Source organism: Leucopleurus acutus, assembly GCF_964270905.1.
Source record: "Leucopleurus acutus genome assembly, chromosome: 1".
Lineage (NCBI taxonomy): Eukaryota > Metazoa > Chordata > Mammalia > Artiodactyla > Delphinidae > Leucopleurus > Leucopleurus acutus.
In genome coordinates this window covers 12169400-12190643 of record NC_139142.1, presented here as the reverse complement: position 1 = coordinate 12190643, position 21244 = coordinate 12169400, and the positions used below count along the sequence as shown (strand labels likewise).

General features: G+C 38.4%; 1 protein-coding gene across 1 annotated transcript in view; it reads right to left on the bottom strand.

Moving 5' to 3' along the window:
* CATSPERB (cation channel sperm associated auxiliary subunit beta) overlaps positions 1-21244 on the bottom strand; it is a gene marked incomplete at both ends in the record, with an annotated part of 128825 nt that overhangs the window by 87828 nt on the left and 19753 nt on the right. The window contains 2 exons of the mRNA XM_082837650.1: positions 230-379; positions 13611-13706. Coding sequence (XP_082693776.1) covers positions 230-379; positions 13611-13706 — 246 coding nt within the window. The remainder of the gene's footprint in view (positions 1-229; positions 380-13610; positions 13707-21244) is intronic.

Genomic DNA, 21244 nt, shown 5'->3' with positions numbered 1-21244 from the left:
ATTTGGAGAGACACTAAAGTCACTAGTAACATGGCAAAAGTCACAGAGAAAAAAGTTTATCACACTAGCAAGTAGACAAGGGAAAGTGATGAAGAGTAAGTTCTTAGGTGTTTTTTGGAGACATTTTCACTCCATTACGCCTCTGTGTTTAACTTGTACTGCCAGTTAAACACCACTGTAATAAAATACAAAACACCACCTCCAAATTTGAATAAAGCTGCAAACTTACCATCAAGTGTTGTGTTCATAATGAAGCCAAGTAACACTACATCATTGGCACATGGGCACTTTGCCGTTTTGAGATCTACCACATGTGGATATAATTTACTGATGTCGTTTTTTGTCATTATAGTCCCAAGTTTCCACTGAAGAATAGGTTCTGTGGAAATCAAGTTTTGGTGTTTGAGTTGTGGCAGCACTCTTGAAAAATAGAACACTACTGTTTTCTTTTTTGTTTTTATCTTTAAAAAGTTTTTTTTTAATTTTTATAAATTGAAATATAGTTGATTTACAATGCTGTCTTAATTACTGCTGTACAGCAAAGTGACTAAGTTATACATATATATACATTCTTTTTCATATTCTTTTCCATTATGGTTTGTCACAGGCTATTGAATATAGTTCTCTGTGCTATACAGTAGGACCTTGTTGTTTATTCATTCTAGATATATCAGTTTGCATCTGCTAATCCCAAACTCCCAATCCGTCTCTCTCCCACCCCCCTCCCCCTTGGCAACCAGCAGTCTATCCTCTATGTCCATGATCTGTTTCTTAGATAGGTTCATTTGTGTCATACTTTAGGTTCCACATATAAGTGATATCATATGATATTTGTCTTTCTCTGTTGGACTTACTTCACTTAGTACAATAATCTCTAGTTGCATCCATGTTGCTGTAAATGGCATTATTTCGTTATTTTTTATGGCTGAGTGATATTCCATTGTATATATGTACCACATCTTCTTTATCTGTACATCTGTCAACAGACATTTAGGTTGTTTCCATGTCTTGGCTATTGTGAATAGTGCTGCTATGAACACAGGTGTGCGTGTACCTTTTTGAATTATGGTTTTGTCTGGATATATGCCCAGGAGTGGGACTGCTGAATCATATGGTAGTTCTATTTTTAGTTTTCTGAGGAACTCCCATACTGTTTTCCACAGTGGCTGCACCAACTTACATTCCCACCAACAGTGTAGGAGGGTTCCCTTTTCTCCTCACCCTCACCAGCATTTGTTATTCATAGACTTTTTAATGATGGTCATTCTGACCCACGTGAGGTGGTACCTCATTGTAGTTTTGTTTTGCATTTCTCTGATAATTCATAACTGCTTTCTTTTATGGGTTTTAAAGGCACTATGTAAAGGAACTGTTCCATTGTTTTAAAAAATGGGTGTATTACCTCACTTTTCATCAGTTAAAAATAGGTTGTTGATTCTTATTTTCCAGAGTAGGAGGAATGAAGTCTAATTTTCTTGAAGGGGGCCTGGCAAGGTCATACTGCAGAAGAGCAGGTGAGGTGGGAGATACTGCTTTGAACATCTTTGGAAAATACAATTGGTCACAGGATCTATCTCTAGAAATGGAGTTGCTGGATCACAGGGTTTGCACATTTATAGCATAGAGAATAACTTCTGCTTTGAGAGGCCACACATTTACTTTCTGTTCACTTTCCCAATCCCATAGAGAGCAGGAGATATATATATAAATAAGAATAAATCTAGAAAAGCAATAGGGAACAGGGAAAGTTGTCATCAGTGGCCAAGACACTTAGAAGGATTTCTGGAAGATACAAAGGAGTTAGGGAGGGACAAACAGGAAAAACCAATCAGAGGTAGGACATCTCCAACCCTTCAATGCAGCAATCTACTCTTAGATACACAAAGGGCTGGAGCTGGATAAAGTCAAATTTTAAAGCATGAGAAATGGGAGGATTTTTTTTTTCTGAAAAAATGAGAAAAGAGAATACAAAAAGTAAGCAAGGACAGTTTGACAGAGTACTGTTGTCCGAATTTCAAAAATAGTCAAAGGACTTTTAAGAATACAGACACAATCACTCTGTAACTGTTTACATTTCTGCATCGTGAATCTCCTCCATCTCCTCATCAAACTCTCAATAAAATCTGCTACAAAGCCCAAGACTTTAGGTGATATATGCTTCACTTTGTGCAAAGCAAGAAAAGGAGCTAAGTTTCCATCTGGGTTGACATAGTGTAGCACAGCGACAGCCAAGAAGAAGAAGAGAAACAATTTATAACCAAACTAATTCACTCTGAAATTCAAAGAAATCTGGGGTAAGGCAGTTGACTTTCCAGGGTATAGCATATGTGTACAATTAATGACCAGATCTTAAAGGACAGGGAGATTTGAGCTTGTATCTGGGACATGATTGCACTGAATCGAAAATGCCTCTTTACCCATGTGGTCTATTTTAAACGTTTTAAGAATGAGGGAGTGATCAAAAGTCTTGACTGCTGAGAAGCTACAAAGGAGAAGGAAAAGTGACCAATGTGAAAGTGACTGGTGATTGTATTAAGAGCAATTTTAGTGGAGTAGTCTGGACTCCGGATCAGAGATGAGGAAGTAGGGACAATATTTTTCAACATCTCATTTGAGATAGGTAATGAAGAAAGGTTCCCAACTGTAACTCTAACCTAATGCTTGATTGCCACTTCCCAATGTTTTCTCCTCATGTCTTCAGCATCTCAGAAAATGATACCACCATCCACTTCATTGCTCAAGTAAGAAATCTAGGATTCATCCTTAATATCTGTGTCCTTCATCCCCAGTCCACCCAGAGGTCATATCAGCTCTACTTCTAAACTGTATCCTGAAGACTCTAACTTCTCACCATCTCCACTGCTCGTCCCACAGCCCAAGTACCCCAGACCATCTCCTGCGTGGACTGTGGTGACAGCTGCCAACCAATTTCCTTTATTCCATTCTTGTCCTCCTTCCTCGACAGTCAGTTCTCTACACAGCAGCCAAAGTGATCTTTTTCATAGAACAGAAGTCGGAATTTATCACTGCCCTGCTTAAAATACTCCAGTGGCTTTTCATTATAATTAGAATAAAATCCACACTTTACTGTGGTCTCTGCCAGTCTCTCTACACTCACCCCACACCACTCTGTCATTTACTGTGCCCCGACGACACTGGCCTCCTCTCTGCAGCTGCAACGTTTAAGAATTATTCATTCTCCACGGTGGCCAGACCAATTTACATTCCCATCAACGGTGCACAAGGGTCCCTTTTTTCCACAGCCTTGCCAACACTTGTTACGTCTTGACTCTACAATAATAGTCATTCAGACAGGTGTGAGGTGATAGCTCACTGTAGTTCCGAGTTGCACTTCCCTGATGATCAATGATGTTGAGCATCTTTTCATGTGCTTGTTGGCCATCTGCATGTCTTTTTTGGAAAAATGTCTGTTCAGTTCTTCTGCCCATTTTTAAAATCAGGTTTTTCATTTTTTCTTTTATGTTGAGCTGTATGAGTTCTTTGTATCTTTTGGATGTTAACACCTTATCAGATATATCATTTGCAAATATCTTCTCCCATGCAGTAGGCTTTTGGTTTTGTTGATAATTTCCTTTGCGGTGCAAAAGCCTTTTACAATAGCTGATATGGTCCCATTTGTTTTTGGCTTTGGTTTCCCTTGTGTGAGGAGAAAGATCCAAAAAAAGACTGCTACAACTGATGTCAAAGTCTGTACTGCCTACGTTTTCCTCTAGGAGTTTCATGGTTTCAGGTCTTACATTCAAGTCTTTAATCCATTTTCAGTTATTTTTGTATAAGGTGTGAGAAATTAGTCCAGTTTGATTCTTTTGCCTGTAGCTTACCAATTTTCCCAAAACTAATTATTGAAGAAGCTGTCTTCTCCCCCACTGTATATTCTTGCCTCCTTTTTTGTTCGGTAGATGTATTGAATGCATAAGTGTAGATTCATTTCTGGACTCTTGATTCTGTTCCATTGATCTATGTGTCTGATTTTTGAGCCAGTACCACAGTTTTAGTTACTATAACTTTACAGTACAACAATTTAAAATCAAGGAGCATGATACCTCTAGCATTGTTCTTCTCAAGATTGTTTTAATGGGGAAATATGTATACATATAGCTGATTCACTTTGTGATAAAGCAGAAACTAACACACCATTGTAAAGCAATTATACTCCAATAAAGATGTTTAAAAAAAAAGATTGTTTGGGCTATTCAGGGTCTTTTGTGTTTCCATATATATTTTAAAATTACTTGTTCTACTTCTGTGAAAAATGCCATTAGTATTGTTTTTTAAACATCTTTATTGGAGTATAATTGCTTTACAATGGTGTGTTAGTTTCTGCTGTATGACAAAGTGAATCAGCTATACATATACATATATCCCCATATCTCCTCCCTCTTGCATCTCCCTCCCACACTCCCCATCCCACCTCTCTAGGTAGTCACAAAACACCAAGCTGTTCTCCCTGTGAATGCAGCTGCTTCCCACTAGCTATCTATTTTACATTTGGTAGTGTATATATGTCCATGCCACTCTTCTCACTTTATCCCAGGTTACCCTTCCCCCTCCCCGTGTCCTCAAGTCCATTCTCTACATTGGCATCTTTATCTTGTCCTGCTCCTAGGTTCTTCAGAAACATTTTATTTTTTTTAGATTCCATATATATGTGTCAGCATACGGTATTTGATTTTCTCTTTCTGACTTACTTCACTCTGTATGACAGACTCTAGGTCCACCACCTAACTATAAATAACTCAATTTCATTTCTTTTTATGGCTGAGTAATATTCCATTGTATATATGTGCCACATCTTCTTTATCCATTCATCTGTCGATGGACACTTAGGTTGCTTCCATGTCCTGGCTATTGTAAATAGAGCTGCAATGAACATTGTGGGGCATGACTCTTTTTGAATTATGGTTTTCTCAGGGTATATACCCAGTAGTGGGATTGCTGGGTCATATGGTAGTTCTATTTTTAGTTTTTTAAAGAACCTCCATACTGTTCTCCATAGTGGCTGTACCAATTTACATTCCTACCAACAGTGCAAAAGGGTTCCCTTTTCTCCACACCCTCTCCAGCATTTACTGTTTGTAGAGTTTTTGATGATGGCCATTCTGACCAGTGTGAGGTGATACCTTACTGTAGTTTTCATTTGCATTTCTCTAATGATTAGTGATATTGAGCATCCTTTCATGTGTTTGTTGGCAATCTGTATATCTTCGTCGGAGAAATGTCGATTTAGGTCTTCTGCCCAGTTTTGGATTGGGTTGTGTTTTTTTTTTTTTTTTGATATTGAGCTGTATGAGCTGCTTGTATATTTTGGAGTTTAATCCTTTAGTCGTTGCTTCGTTTGCAAATATTTCCCCCCATTCTGAGGGTTGTCTTTTCATCTTGTTTATGGTTTCCTTTGCTGTGCAAAAGATTTTAAGTTTCATTAGGTCCCATTTGTTTATTTTTGTTTTTATTTCCATTTCTGTAGGAGGTGGGTCAAAAAGGATCTTGCTGTGATTTATGTCATAGAGTGTTTTGCCTATGTTTTCCTTGAAGGGTTTTATACTCTCTGGCCTTACCTTTAGGTCTTTAATCCATTTTGAGTTTATTTTTGTGCATGGTGTTAGGGAGTGTTCTAATTTCATTCTTTTACATGTAGCTGTATAATTTTCCCAGCACCACTTATTGAAGAGACTGTGTTTTCTCCATTGTATATTCTTGCCTCCTTTATCAAAAATAAGGTGACTTTAGGTGCATGGGTGTATCGCTGGGCTTTCTATCCTGTTCCATTGATCTATATTTCTGTTTTGTGCCAGTACCATACTGTCTTGATTACTGTAGCTTTGTAGTATAGTCTGAAGTCAGGGAGCCACAATCCTCCAGCTCCGTCTTTCTTTCTCAAGATTGCTTTGGCTATTTGGGGTCTTTTGTGTTTCCATACAAATTGTGCAATTTTTTGTTCTAGTTCTGTGAAAAATGCCATTGGTAGTTTGATAGGGATTGCATTGAATCTGTAGATTACTTTGGGTATAGTCATTTTCACAATGTCACAATGTTGATTCTTCCAATCCAAGAAAATGGTATATCTCTCCATCTGTTTGTATCATCTTTAATTTCTTTCGTCAGTGTCATAGTTTTCTGCATACAGGTCTTTTGTCTCCTTAGGTAGGTTTATTCCTAGATATTTTATTCTTTTTGTTGCAGTGGTAAATGCGAGTGTTTCCTTAATTTCTCTTACAGATTTTTCATCATTAGTGTATAGGAATGCAGGAGATTTCTGTGCTTAATTTTGTATCCTGCAACTCTATGAAAATCACTGATTAGCTCTAGTAGTTTTCTGGTAGCATCTTTAGGATTCTCTATGTATAGTATCATGTCATCTGCAAACAGTGACAGTTTTCCTTCTTCTTTTCCGATCTGGATGCCTTTTCTTTCTTTTTCTTCTCTGATTGCTGTGGCTAAAACTTCCAAAGTTATGTTGAATAATAGTGGTGAGAGTAGGCAACCTTGTCTTGTTCCTGATCTTAGTGGAAATGGTTTCAGTTGTTCACCATTGAAAACAATGTTGGCTGTGGGTTTGTCATATATGGCCTTTATTATGTTGAGATAAGTTCATTCTATGCTTACTTTCTGGAGGGCTTTTACCATAAATGGGTGTTGAATTTTGTCAAAAGCTTTTTCTGCACCTATTGAGATGGTCATATGGTTTTTATCCTTCAATTTGTTAATATGGTTTATCACATTGATTGATTTCCATATATTGAAGAATCCTTGCATTCCTGGGATAAACCCCACTTAATCATGGTGTATGATCCTTTTACTGTGTTGTTGGATCCTGTTTGCTAGCATTTTGTTGAGGATTTTTGCATTTATGTTCATCAGTGATATTGGCCTGTAGTTTTCTTGCTTTTTTTTTTTTTTTTTTTTTTGCAGTACACGGGCCTCTCACTGTTGTGGCCTCTCCCGTTGCAGAGCACAGGCTGTGGATGCACAGGCTCAGCGGCCATGGCTCACGGGCCCAGCTGCTCCGCGGCATGTGGGATCTTCCCAGACCGGGTCACGAACCCGTGGCCCCTGCTTTGGCAGGCAGACTCTCAACCACTGCACCACCAGGGAAGCCCTGTAGTTTTCTTTTTTTGTGATATCTTTGTCTGGTTTTGGTATCAGGGTGATGGTGGCCTCGTAGAATGAGTTTGGGAGTGTTCCTTTCTCTGCTATATTTTTGAAGAGTTTGAGAAGGATAGGTGTTAACTCTTCTGTAAATGTTTGATAGAATTCACCTGTGAATCCATCTGGTCCTGGGTTTTTGTTTGTTGGAAGATTTTTAATCACAGTTTCAATTTCAGTGCTTGTGATTGGTCTGTTCATATTTTCTATTTCTTCCTGGTTCAGTCTTGGAAGGTTGTGCTTTTCTGAGAATTTGTCCATTTCTTCCAGGTTGTCCATTTTATTAGCAAATAGTTGCTTGTAGTAATCTCTCATGATCCTTTGTATTTCTGCAGTGTCAGTTGTTACTTTTCCTTTTTCATTTCTAATTCTGTTGATTTCAGTCTTCCATTTTTTCTTGATGAGTCTGGCTAATGGTTTACGAATTTTGTTTAACTTCTCAAAGAACCTGATTTCAGTTTTATTGATCTTTGCTATCATTTCCTTCATTTCTTTTTCATTTATTTCTGATCTGATCTTTATGATTTATTTCCTCATGCTAACGCTTTTTTTTTATTATTCTCTCTCTAATTGCTTTATATGTAAGGTTAGGTTGCTTATTTAAGATTTTCCCTGTTTCTTGAGGTAGAATTGTATTGCTATAAACTTCCCTCTTAGAACTGGTTTTGCTGCCTCCCATAGGTTTTCGGTTGGCATGTTTTCATTGTCATTTGTTTCTAGGTATTTTTTTATTTCCTCTTTGATTTCTTCAGTGATCTCATGGTTATTTAGTAATGTACTGTTTAGCCTACACGTGTTTGTATTTTTTACAGGTTTTTTCCTGTAATTGATATCTATTCTCATAGTGTTGTGGTCAGAAAAGATACTTGATATGATTTCAATTTTCTTAAATTTACCAAGGCTTGATTTTTGACCCAAGATATGATCTATCCTGGAGAATGTTCCATGAGTACTTGAGAAGAAAGTGAATTCTATTGTTTTTGGATAGAATGTCCTACAAATATCAATTAAGTCCACCTTGTTTAATGTATCATTTAAAGCTGTGTTTCCTTATTTATTTTCATTTTGGATGATCTGTCCATTGGTGAAAGTGGGATGTTAAAAGTCCCCTACTATGATTGTGTTCCTGTCAATTTTCCCTTTTACGGCTGTTAGCATTTGCCTTATATATTGAGGTGCTCCTATGTCAGGTGCATAAATATTTACAATTGTTATATCTTCTTCTTGGATTGATCTCTTGATCATTATGTACTGTCCTTCTTTGTCTCTTGTAATAGTCTTTATTTTAAAGTCTATTTTGTCTGATATGAGAATTGCTACTTCAGTTTTCTTTTGATTTCCATTTGCGTGGAATATCTTTTTCCATCCCCTCACTTTCAGTCTGTATGTGTCCCTAGGTCTGAAGTGGGTCTCTTGTAGACAGCATATATATGGGTCTTGTTTTTGTATGCATTCAGCCAGTCTATATCTTTTGGTTGGAGCATTTAATCCATTTACATTTAAGGTAGTTATCAATATGTATGTTCTTATTACCATTTTCTTAATCGTTTTGGGTTTGTTATTGTAGGTCTTTTCCTTCTGTTGTGTTTCCTGCTAGAGAAGTTCCTTTAGCATTTGTTGTAAAGCTGGTTTGGTGTTGCTGAATTCTTAGCTTTTGCTTGTCTGTAAAGGTTTTAATTTCTCAGTCTAATCTGAATGAGTACCTTGCTGGGTAATCTTGGTTGTAGGTTTTTCCCTTTCATCACTTTAAATATGCCCTGCCACTCCCTTTTGGCTTGCAGCATTTCTGCTGAAAGATCAGCTGTTAACGTTATGGGGATTCCCTTGTACATTATTTGTTGTTTTTCCCTTGTTGCTTTTAATATTTTTTCTTTGTATTTAATTTTTGATAGTTTGATTAATATGTGTCTTGGAGTGTTTCTCCTTGGATTTATCCTGTATGGGACTCTCTGTGCTTCCTGGACTTGATTCAGTATTTCCTTTCCCATGTTAGGGAAGTTTTCAACTATAATCTCTTCAAATATTTTCTCAGTCCCTTTTTTTCCTCTTCTTCTGGGACCCCTATAATTCAAATGTTGGTGCGTTTATTGTTGTCCCAGAGGTCTCTGAAACTGTCCTCAATTCGTTTCATTCTTTTTTCTTTATACTGCTCTGTGGTAGTTATTTCCACTATTTTATCTTCCAGGTCACTTATCCACTCTTCTTTCTCAGTTATTCTGCTATTGATTACTTCTAGAGAATTTTTAATTTCATTTATTCTGTTGTTCATCATTGTTTGTTTGCTCTTTAGTTCTTCTAGGTCCTTGTTAAACATTTCCTGTATTTTCTCCATTCTATTTCTAGCATTTTGGATCATCTTTACTATCATTACTCTGAATTCTTTTTCAGGTAGACTGCCTATCTCCTCTTCATTTGTTTGGTCTGGTGGGCTTTTGACCTTGCTCCTTCATCTGCTGTGTCTTTCTCTGTCTTCTCATTTTGCTTAACTTACTGTGTTTGGGGTCTCCTTTTCGCAGGCTGCAGGTTTGTAGTTCCTGTTGGTTTTGGTGTCTGCCCCCAGTGGGTAAGGTTGCTTCAGTGGGTGGTGTAGGTTTTCTTGTGGAGGGGACTGGTGACTGTGTTCTGAAGGATGAGGTTGGATCTTTTCTTTCTGTTGGGCAGGACCAAGTCCAGTGATGTGTTTTGGGGTGCCTGTGAACTTATTATGATTTTAGGCAGCCCCTATGCTAATGGGTGAGGTTGTGTTCCTGTGTTGCTAGTTGTTTGGCATAGGGTGTCCAGCACTGTAGCTGGATGGTTATTGAATAGAGCTGGGTCTTAGTGCTGAGATGGAAATCTCTGGGAGAGCTTTCGTTGTTTGATATTATGTGGGGCTGTGAGGTCTCTGGTGGACCAATGTCCTGCACTCGGCTCTCCTACCTCAGAGGCTCAGGCCTGACACCCAGCCGGAGGACCAAGGCCCTGTCAGACACATGGCTCAGAAGAAAAGGGAGAAAAAAAAAAAGAGACAGAAAGAATGAAAGAAAAATAAAATGAAGTTATTAAGATAAAAAATATTGTTAAAAATAAAAAAATTAAAAAGTAATAAAACAAAAAGAGAGAGCAACCAAACCAAAAAACTAATCCACCAGTGATAACAAGTGCTAAAAACTATACAAAAACAAACAAACAACAAAAAAACCAGAGAGAACCCTCGTACAAATGGTAAAAGCAAAGCTATACAGACAAAAGTCACACAAAGAAACATACACATACACACTCAGAAAAAGAGAAAAAGGAAAAAAACATATATATATATAAAAGGAAGTGAGCAACCAAATAAATGCACAAATCTACCAATGATAATAAGCTCTAAATACTAAACTAAGATAAACATAAAGCCAGAAACAAATTAGACGAGGAAAGCAAACCCCAAGCCTACAGTTTCTGCCAAAGTCTACTGCCTCAATTTTGGCATGATTCGTTGTCTATTCAGGTATTCCACAGATGCAGGGTATATGAAGTTGTGGAGATTTAATCTGCTGCTCCTGTGGCTGCTGGGAGTAATTTCCGTTTGTCTTCTTTGTTCGCACAGCTCCCAGGGTTCAGCTTTGGATTTGGCCCCGCCTCTGCATGTAGGTCGTCTGAGGGCATCTGTTCCCCACCCAGACAGGACAGGGTTAAAATAGCAGCTGATTAGGGGGCTCGGCTCACTCAGGCTTGGGGGAGGGAGAGGTATGGAATGTGGGGCAAGCCTGTGGCGGGAGAGGCTGGCATGACATTGTAACAACCTGAGGTGTGCCGTGCGTTCTCCCAGGGAAGTTGTCCCTGGATCACGGGACCCTGGCAGTGGCGGGCTGCACAGGCTCCCGGGAGGGGAGGTGTGGAGAGTGACCTGTGCTTGTACACAGGCTTCTTTGTGGCTGCAGCAGCAGCCTTAGCGTCTCATGCCCATCTCTGGTGTCTGCACTGATAGCCACAGCTCGTGCCGTCTCTGGAGCTCCATTAGGTGGTGCTCTGAATCCCCTCTCCTCATGCTCCCTGAAACAATGGTCTCTCACCTCTTGGGCAGGTCCAGAGTTTTTCCCAGACTCCCTCCTGGCTAGCTGTGTCACACTAGCCCCCTTCAGGCTGTGTTCACTCAGCCAACCCCAGTCCTATCCCTGGGATCTGACCTCCAAAGCCCGAGCCTCAGCTCTCAGCCCCCACCTGCCCGAGAGGGTGAGCAGACAAGCCTCTCGGGCTGTTGAGTGCTGGTCGGTACCAATCCTCTGTGTGGGAATCTCTCTGCTTTGCCCTCTGCACCCCTGTTGCTATGCTCTCCTCCGTGGCTCCGAAGCTTCCCCACCGCCCATCTCCACCAGTGAAGGGGCTTCTTAGTGTGTGGAAACTTTTCCTCCTTCACAGCTCCCTCCCAGAGGTGCAAGTCTCATTCTTACTCTTTTGTCTCTGTTTTTCCTTTTTTCTTCTGCCCTACTCAGGTACGTGGGGAGTTTATTGCCTTTCGGGAAGTCTGAGGTCTTCTGCCAGTGTTCAGTAGGTGTTCTGTAGGAGTTGTTCCACATGTAGATGTATTTTTGATGTATTTGTGGGGAGGAAGGTGATCTCCATATCTTACTCCTCCTCTGTCTTGAAGTTCCCCCACACCATTAGTATTCTGACAGTGATTGCATTGAATCTGTAGATTGCTTTGGGCAGTATGGTCATTTTAACAATGTGAATTCTCGTGTTTTTGTTTTTTAATCCATTGAGCCACTGTGTTTTTACTGGAGCATTTAGTCCATTTGCATTTAAAGCAAAATTATTGAAACGTATATACTTATTACCATTTTGTTCATTGTTTTCTGGTTTTGTGGGTTTTTCTCTTTTTTCTGTTCCTCTCTTCTTCTTTTGCTCTCTTCCCTTGTGCCTGATGACTATTTTTAGTATTATGTTTGGATTCATTTCTCTTTTTTGTTTATCCATCATAGGTTTTTGGTTTGTGGGTACCATGAGGTTCATATATAACAACCTACGTACATTATTATTTACATGATAATATACATGATTATTTTAAGTTGATGATCTCTTAAGTGAGTCTGACCCAGACTCTTTTCAAATTGCTGCCTCTGCACTGAGACTCAGAGCATGTTAGATTTCGTGTGTGCCCTTTCAGAGCAGAGTCTCTGTTTCTCACAGCTCTCTGGCTCTCCCACACACAAGCCCCACTAGCTATCAAAGCCAGATGTTCCGGGGGCTTGTCTTCCCAGTGCAGGACCCCTGGTCTAGGGAGCCTAATGTGAGGTTTGGACCCCTTGCTCCTTAGGGAGGACCTCTGAAAGTGTGATTATCCTCTCATTTGTGGGTTGCCTACCTGGGGATGTTGGTCTTGACTATACAGTGTCTCTACCCCTCCCGCTCATTATATTTTGGTTCCTTCTTTATTTGCTTAGCTGCGGGAAATCTTTTTTGCTAGTCTTCTGGTCATTCTCATAGATAGTTGCTCTGTAAATAGTTGTAATTCTGGTGTGCCTATGGAAGGAGGTGAGTTCAGGGTCTTCCTACTTCACCATTTTGGCCCTGAATCATCATTATTTTCTTAAAGCTACCCAGGTGTTTCTTTCCATAAGATGAAATATTTATTTTTACTCTGGCTTCCACATAGCACCATATCAAAGTGGGTGCAAAAGAATAAAAGTAAAAAGGGAAGGTGAGGAAAATGAGAATAAATACAAACTCCACGATGGAGGTTTTTTTCTATATACTATGGCTGACCCAAAAATTGGGCTATAGATCAGACAATTGTAAAAGAAAAGCCTAGTCAGTTATATGCCTCAGTGCTCATAACCTTAAAACAACCAATATTTTTATGAAGAAATACAAATGTTCTTACTAAGACTGAGCAAAACTTTTTGCTTGATGGTCCTCATAAAGTAGACTGTGATGCAATAAACAATATCTTCTATAACATCTTTATAGAAGATGCAAAAACTAACTCTATAAAGCCATTGTTTATGATGACCCCCCAATATGGCTATAGAAAACATATATTTCCATATTTCTATGACACTCTTTTTTTTTTTTTTTGCGGTATGCAGGCCTCTCACTGTTGTGGCCTCTCCCATTGCGGAGCACAGGCTCTGGACGCGCAGGCTCAGCGGCCATGGCTCATGGGCCTAGCCGCTCCGCGGCATGTGGGATCCTCCCGGACCAAGGCACGAACCCGCGTCCCCTGCATTGGCAGGCAGACTCTCAACCACTGCGCCACCAGGGAAGCCCTCTATAGCACTCTTTACTGAGCTCTATTAACAATTACCCATGTGTATTTAATTCTTTGCCTCATCAGATTGTAAGCCCTTCAAGAGTCATGATCATCTCTTATTTATCTATCTCCAGCACTTAGCACAGAGTCTGGCGTGTCATAGCTTACAAGGTTTGTTGAAAGAATATTACAAATTTTCACTTCACTTTTATCTACTGGCATTTACCTCGAACTCTATCCAATAGTGTTCCTTCAGTAGTATAAATATTTAATCCATGTTGCAAAGTGATCCTTACTAACCATTCTTCTACAGCTGCAATATCTGTTTGAAAACAAAAGGCAAACAATCAGCTATTTTTTTGTATGTCACGTTGGTGAAATTTAAGACTATATGAACATTACCAACCACAATTACCTTTTATTTCCCAATCATTTTGATTGCATTTATATATGTTTTCCCAGCAAACATTTTGATGATAAAATAAGGAAAAAAGAATTATGAAGTGATCTTACTAACACAGCAATGAACCCAGACAATAATATTTTAGATTATAATTTTTCTCTGAGAGCTCTTGTAGCTTGGTAAGAAGCAAATTGTGACACTCAGGTGAAGTGGTATAATATTTTTTGAAAGTAGACCATGATTAATTAAAATATTTAGTATATCAGAAATTCCCTGGTGGTCCAGTGGTTAGGACTCTGTGCTTTCACTGCCCAGGGCACAGGTTCAATCCCTGGTCAGGGAACTAAGATCCCACAAACTGCATGGCATGGCCAAAAATAAATAAATAAAATAAAATAAATAGTATAAACCCTAGGGCAAACACCAAAAAATTTCTTTAAAGAATAATAAACCAATAGTTGAGACAAAACAGAATCATAAAAAATAATTAATATGGATGAAGAAAGAAAAAGAAAAGTAAAACAGAAGAGATAGAATAGAAAAAACCCTAATGGTAGATGTCAGTACAACCATACTAAAAATTGCATTAAATGTAAATGGCCTAAAAATACTAATTAAAAGACAGATTTCCAGATTAGATGTGAAAATCAAGACTGAAAGATATGCTAACTCTAAGAAACCCACTTTAAATACAACAGCATAACTGAGTTAAAAGTTAAAGAATGGGTGGGCCTGGGGAAGCCAAGGTGATGAACTCAGCCTGTGTGCTGCAGCAGTTGTACCCATAAGTTGAGGCTGAAACCAGGGCGTGCTCACGAAGAACATGCCTGACCCGAACACTCAGCTACACAAGCCCTCATGTCCATCCAGGCCTCTAGGTGGATCTGTGCACCACCCTGGTGAGGATATGGCTCTTCTAGTGTCTGCTTAAACAGCTAAATAAGTAGATCAAGTGCTATTTATGATTCTTGCTGTCACTGCTCTTTATCAAGCAATACCTGGATTGGGGGAAAGATAATGGTATGAGAAAATATCCTATATGTTTCTACAAAAAGAGCTTCCTGCACAACTGGCCAACACAATGAGAGAAGTCAATCTTCTGATGGGTAACAACTGGCCTTCAGTGTGCCTGGTTCAAAGTTGGTATAGGCATAGCTTTCTTGAACTTCTGAAATATGAAAATAAGAGCACTGAGAATCCACAGGTCTTGCATAACTTTATACAAGTCTTGATAAAAATCACGAATAGAAACAACAATGTGGTTCCTATAATGGTACATGGAGTGATCGAATGTAAGGGAAAGTATGGGTTTCAACAGCAAGTAAGAGCCAATATTTTCTGGATTGGTTTTATACCAACTGTATCTCTTTCCACATGCATATTAACTGGCACACACTTCTGTTTGGTGGTGATACTAACCCTGCTCATCCTAAACACACAGGAAATATTAATCCCACCTGTAATGTGGCTCATACAGTGAAAGATATATATGAAGCAGCCAAGAGACTGTGTGAACAGTGTCAACTGGTAGACCCAGAGCTGGAAGTTGAAGAGGTCAATGCCAAAGCTCCAGGCAAACCTATTCAGGTAGTTTATGTGACCTCGTATCTGTTTCATATGCTATTTAACAACTCAGTGAGAACAACAATAGAACTGCACCAAGAGTTACAGAAAAGAGGGCTATCTGGCTGTTAAAACCTTTGTTACTTTGGGTTAAGAAGACACATCCATTAGATCAGTGACTAAGGTGATGGTACCTATTCTGAAAAATAGCACCATAGTTATTCCACTGACCGAATGTTTATTTTCTCTATATCAGCTGGACGTTTTCCATGGAGTCCTTCCTACAGCTACTCCTGTTCTTCCATTAAACTAGTAACTTGAGTAACTTTTCATTGTACCTTGCTGCAGTGTGGTTAGTGCCTGACATAGAAGAGCGCAGTCTCCCTATGGTTCTTGTAGCCTCATACCCTCCACCTCATTATATAGAGTTGAGTGTCCACAGTCTCTTCAGGATTCTGAACTTCTTCCCCTTTCCAGACACAGCAGATACCTACTGTTGCTCTTTGTGACCAAGTATCATGCTTATCTCAGACTACCAATTAGGGACCAAGGTATTTGGAAGTTAAAGACATCAGTTGAATCTACCTTGATAAATCAGTATGCCAAGGTCCTTCCTCCCTTATATGTATCTCTCCTCCAATCTCTGGTTTAGATTTATGCCTTCCTCCACCATTGTGAGGCATCTGTACTTTTGTGTTAGATCGCACTCATTGATGCACTGATTTTACTTTAAAATTCACTTGTGTACTTCTATTCTGTTGCTTAATGCGTTCTAAAAGTTGTCTTGGGGAAAAAAGGTAAAAGAATGAAAAATATATCTTATGCAAATACTACTCAAAAGAAAGGTGTAATGGCTATATCAGTATCTGACAAAGGAGACTTCAGATCAAGGTAATATCAAGAATAAAGAGGAAAAATACATATGATAAAGGGATCAATTCACTGAAAAGGTATGACAGCCCTAAATGTGCACATGCCTAACAGAGCTTCCAAATACATGAATCAAAAGCTGATAAAACTGGGGATTTCCCTGGCAGTCTAGTGGTTAGGATTCCGGGCTTTCACTGCATTGGCCCAGGTTCGATACCTGGTTGGGGAAATGAGATCCCACAAGCCGTGCAGCATGGCCAAAACAAACAGACAAACAAACAAAAACCTAATAAAACTAAAAGGAGAAATAAACAAATCAACAATTATAGTTGGATATTTCAACACTCCTCTCTAAATAACTGAGTAATGAGTGAGGATATAGAAAAGCTGAATAACACTATCAACCAACTGACCCAATCCACACTTATAGAGCACTCCAGTGACAAACAGCAAAGTAAGTATGTTTTTCAAGTGCACAGGGAAGATTCACCAAATAGGCCATAAAAACCATCTTAACAAATGATCATACAAAATATGTTCTCAGAACATAATAGAATTAATCTAGAAAAATCAGTAACAGAAAGATCTGGAAAATCCCCAGATATATGGACATTTTACAACACATTTCTAAATAACCACAGGTCAAAGAGAAAGTGGCATGGGGAATTAGAAAATATTTTGAAAGAAAATGAAAACACATAAAAATTTATGAGATGCAGATAAAGCAGTGCTAAAGAGAAATATATAGTAGTAAAATATATTAAAAAAGAAAGATCTCAAATCAATTATCTGAAGCAGGGATTAAAAGATAGTACTGGCTTTATAAAGTGTCAAATAGTAAATATTTGGGGTTTTGTGGGCCATGTGGTCTCTGTCTCAACACTTCAACTCTGCCACGGTAGCCAAGAAGCAGCTATAGAAAACATAAATAAATGAGCACAGCTGTGCTCCAATAAAACTTATTTACAAAAACAGGCAGCAGACCAAATTTGGTCTGCAAACTGTAGTTTGCCACCCGCTGATCTAAAGGTCCCCAACTTAAGAAACTAGAAAAAAAGGAGCAAATGAATCCCAAAGGAAGTAGAAGGATGAAACAGTGAAATCAATGAAATGAAGACCAGAAAAACAATAATCACAATCAATGAAATCTAAAGATGCTTCTTTGAAAGGATCAATAATGTTGATGAGCTTCCCCCAGATGAATCAAGAAGGAAATAAAGATGCAAACATCAATAAGATGAAATAGGGCACATCGCTACAGACCCTTTAAGGTTAATAAAAGAATATCACAAAAACACCTAAGTTACAAATTCAACAATTTAGATGAAATGGACAAGTTCCTTGAAAGATACAAACTGCTGAAAATCACTTCAGAAAAAACAGAAAACTTGAATATTCCCATATCTATTAAGGAAATTGAATTTGTAGTTAAAATCCTTCCCACAGAGAAAACTCCATGCCCAGAAAACTCCACTGGTGAATCCCACCAAAACATTTAGTGAAAAAATACCAATTCTGCAAAAATTCTTCCATAATATAGGAGGGAACTCTTCTCAACTCATACTTATTTATGTATTTCCCTTTTTTAGAAATGAGCTTTATTTCAATGCAATTTAGATCTAAAAGCCTACATACTTACTTTGTCCTCTGACCAGGTTTACCTACCAGTCAGGATTTCAAAAACCACAAGCAAATCAAACACCTTTGAGATTATGGACAGCGCCCACCTTCGTTTCATTTTGGCAATTAAACCAGGACTCCCTTTGAAAGAAGCTTCTGTGCAAAACGCCGTATTTCCTAGAATGAGGCTCATTGTTTTCCCACCTTGAATTCACCCACTTAAAAAGCAGATCCAGAAACCCAAGCTTTTAGAACTCAGTCCCAATATCACCACATAAGTCACTTTCATTCTAGCAATTGTATAGCTAATAGCCCCCAAATTTCCTTTATTTAACAGAGGGCTTCAAGGCAAGGCAAAATTTCTCAAAACACCCCTGTCTGCATCTGCCAACTGTTTTCCGTGGGAATCAGCAATACTTCACTCTTAAAGTCCTGGAGACGACCCCACCTGGCAAGCAGAGCCAGATCCCACCAGGAAGGAATGTAGACAAAGGGATCCTTGCTGGTCCCAGCACTGCTGTCAGACCCAGAAACAATGAACTTGTTCCTTACTCATAAACACTGTCCAATAAAGAGGCTACCATGAAACTCAGAAACTAAATTTTCTGCTCAGATTCCTGGATAAAAGCGATTTTTAAAAATCTGTGTAATTCAGACCAAAAGATGATTATTTAAAAGAAAATCAAGAAATAGAAACAACTTTCTAGTAAAAGCTTGTTGGAAGACGGATTCCCATACGATTAAAACGATCTAGATAAGTCCTTTTGCCTATGGAGAATATAGTGTTATCAGCCCCTTACACGAGCCCTCCTGATACTCCTTATAGACAGTATTTCAGTTCAGAAATCAAAGTGGAAATACCTTTGAAATGAAAACAGTGATGTGGCTGGAAAACCATGTGCATCAACGTTTTCCCACCCACCATGAGCCTGGGTTTTCTGAAAAGGTCACTGGCTTGGCTTTCCCGTCAAAAACATTCTTGAACTCGTAGGGAACAGAGGAATGGAGACTTGGTGTCTGAAGCGCGTGTCTTCCAGGTTCCATATCTGGGGCTCAAGAGCCAACAGCAGGATCCTGTGGGACTCATGGAAGGTTCCCCAGGGCAATGAAGATTCTAAAGTTTCTTAAGCTCAGTATGAACTCAAGTCTGGTATCACCTGTGCTGGGCTCCCTCAACTCCTGCCCAAAGCCCTGTGTGCCCTTGGTTTTCAGCTTAAAGCTGAGCACCGCCCCCAGCGTTCAGCAGCAGCAGCAGCTAAGCAACTCATTTGATAAAGACAGCATTACCTGATACGAAACGAGATAAAGGTATTACAAGAAAATAAAACTCCAGACTGATAACCCCAAGAACCCACTAGCCAAATGAGTCCAGCAACACACAAAAAGGATAATGCATCGTAACTAAGAGTTGTTTATCCTAGGATTGCAAGGCTGGTTGAGAATTCAAAAACGAATCGATGGAATTCTTCATATCATGGGATGAAAGAAGAAAATCCTCATAATCATCTCAATAGATGCAGAAAGAGCATTTAACAGAATTCAACACCAATTCTTGAACTCAGCAAACTAGGAATAGAAGGGAACTTCCTTAACCTGATAAGAGGCATCTGCAAAATACTTACAGATAACATCATACTTAATGAGGAAAGGCTGAATATTCTCTCCCTAAAGTTGGAAACAAGGCAGAGATGTCCTCTCTCACCATTCCTATTCAACATTGTACTGGAGATCCCACCAGCACAATAAGGCAAAGATAAACAAGTAAGTACGTAAGTAAATACATATATAAATAAATAAAATGAATCATATTAGAATGGAAGAAATATATAAAATTATCTCTATTTCTAGATGGATGTTTATCCATGTAGAAAATCCCAAAGAATATACAAAAGACTACTAGAACTAATAAGTGAATTTAACAAAGTTGCAAGATATAAGGTCAATCTACAAAAATCAATTACATATTTACATATTATTAATGAACAATTGGAAATGAAAATATTAAAAATAACCATTTAGGGCTTCCCTGGTGGCACAGTGGTTGAGAGTCCGCCTGCCGACGCAGGGGACACGGGTTCGTGCCCTGGTCTGGGAAGATCCCACATGCCGTGGAGCGGCTAGGCCTGTGAGCCATGGCCGCTGAGCCTGTGCATCCGGAGCCTGTGCTCCACAACGGGAGAGGCCACAACAATGAGAGGCCCATGTACCAAAAAAAAAAAAAAAAAAAACCATTTAAAGTAACATCAAACCCATGAAATACTTAGATATAAATTTCTTAAAGTATATGCAAGATCTCTATGCTGAAAACAACAAAACCCTGATGAAATAAATCAGAGGAGATGTAAATAAATGGAGAGATATACTGTGTCCATGGATTGGAAGACTCAATATTGTTAAGACGTCAGTTCCCCCTAAACTAATCTATAGATTCAATGCAATTCTGATTGAGATTAAAAAAATCACAGCAGAATTTTTTGTAGAACTAAGCAAATTGATTGTAAAATTTACATGGAGAGACAAAAGAACTAAAAGAACAAAAGGAAAAGATCAAAGTTGAAGGGTTAGTATTACTCATTATAAGCTTATTATTTATAAAGCTAAAGTAATCAAGTGTGACATTGGTAAAGGATAGAGAGCCCAGAAATAGCAACTCAGTGGACACAAAATAGCTTTTACAACAAAGATGGTGGAATAATTGGATAACCATATTTCCCCCAAATTACCCTCAGTCCATATAATGTACAAAAACTAACTTAAATTCCGTCATAGGCCTAAATACAAAACCTAGAACCATAAACTTCTAGAAGTAAATATAGGAGAACTTTTTTGTTGGTTAGGCAAAGATTTCTTAGGTATGATGCCAAAAGTACAATCCATAAAATAAAAAACTGATAAATCAGACTTCATCAAAATTAAAAATTCTAATCTACAAAGGACATTCTTAAGAGATTAAAAATAGAAGCCATAGACTAGGAGAAAATATGTATAAATCATATATCTGATAAAGGAGTTGTATCCAGAACATACAATGAACTTGCAAAAGATTTGAATAGATAATTCACCAAATGGCAAATAAGCACAAAAAAGGTTGTTCGTTGTCATTAGTTATTAGGGAAATGCAAATTAAAACCATAATTAAATATCACTCTACACCTATTAGAATGGCTAAATTAAAACATACATATTTAAATATATTTATATATAAGTATACATATATACATATTGTATAAATATACATATATGTATAAATGTATATGTATACATGTATACAAACATACACACACACTTATATATACTAAGTGCTGGCATGGATCCAGATAACCTGGTGGTGAGAAAGCAAAATGATACTGCTACTTTGGAAAATAGTTTGATAATTTCTTATACAGTTAAACTTACACTTACCA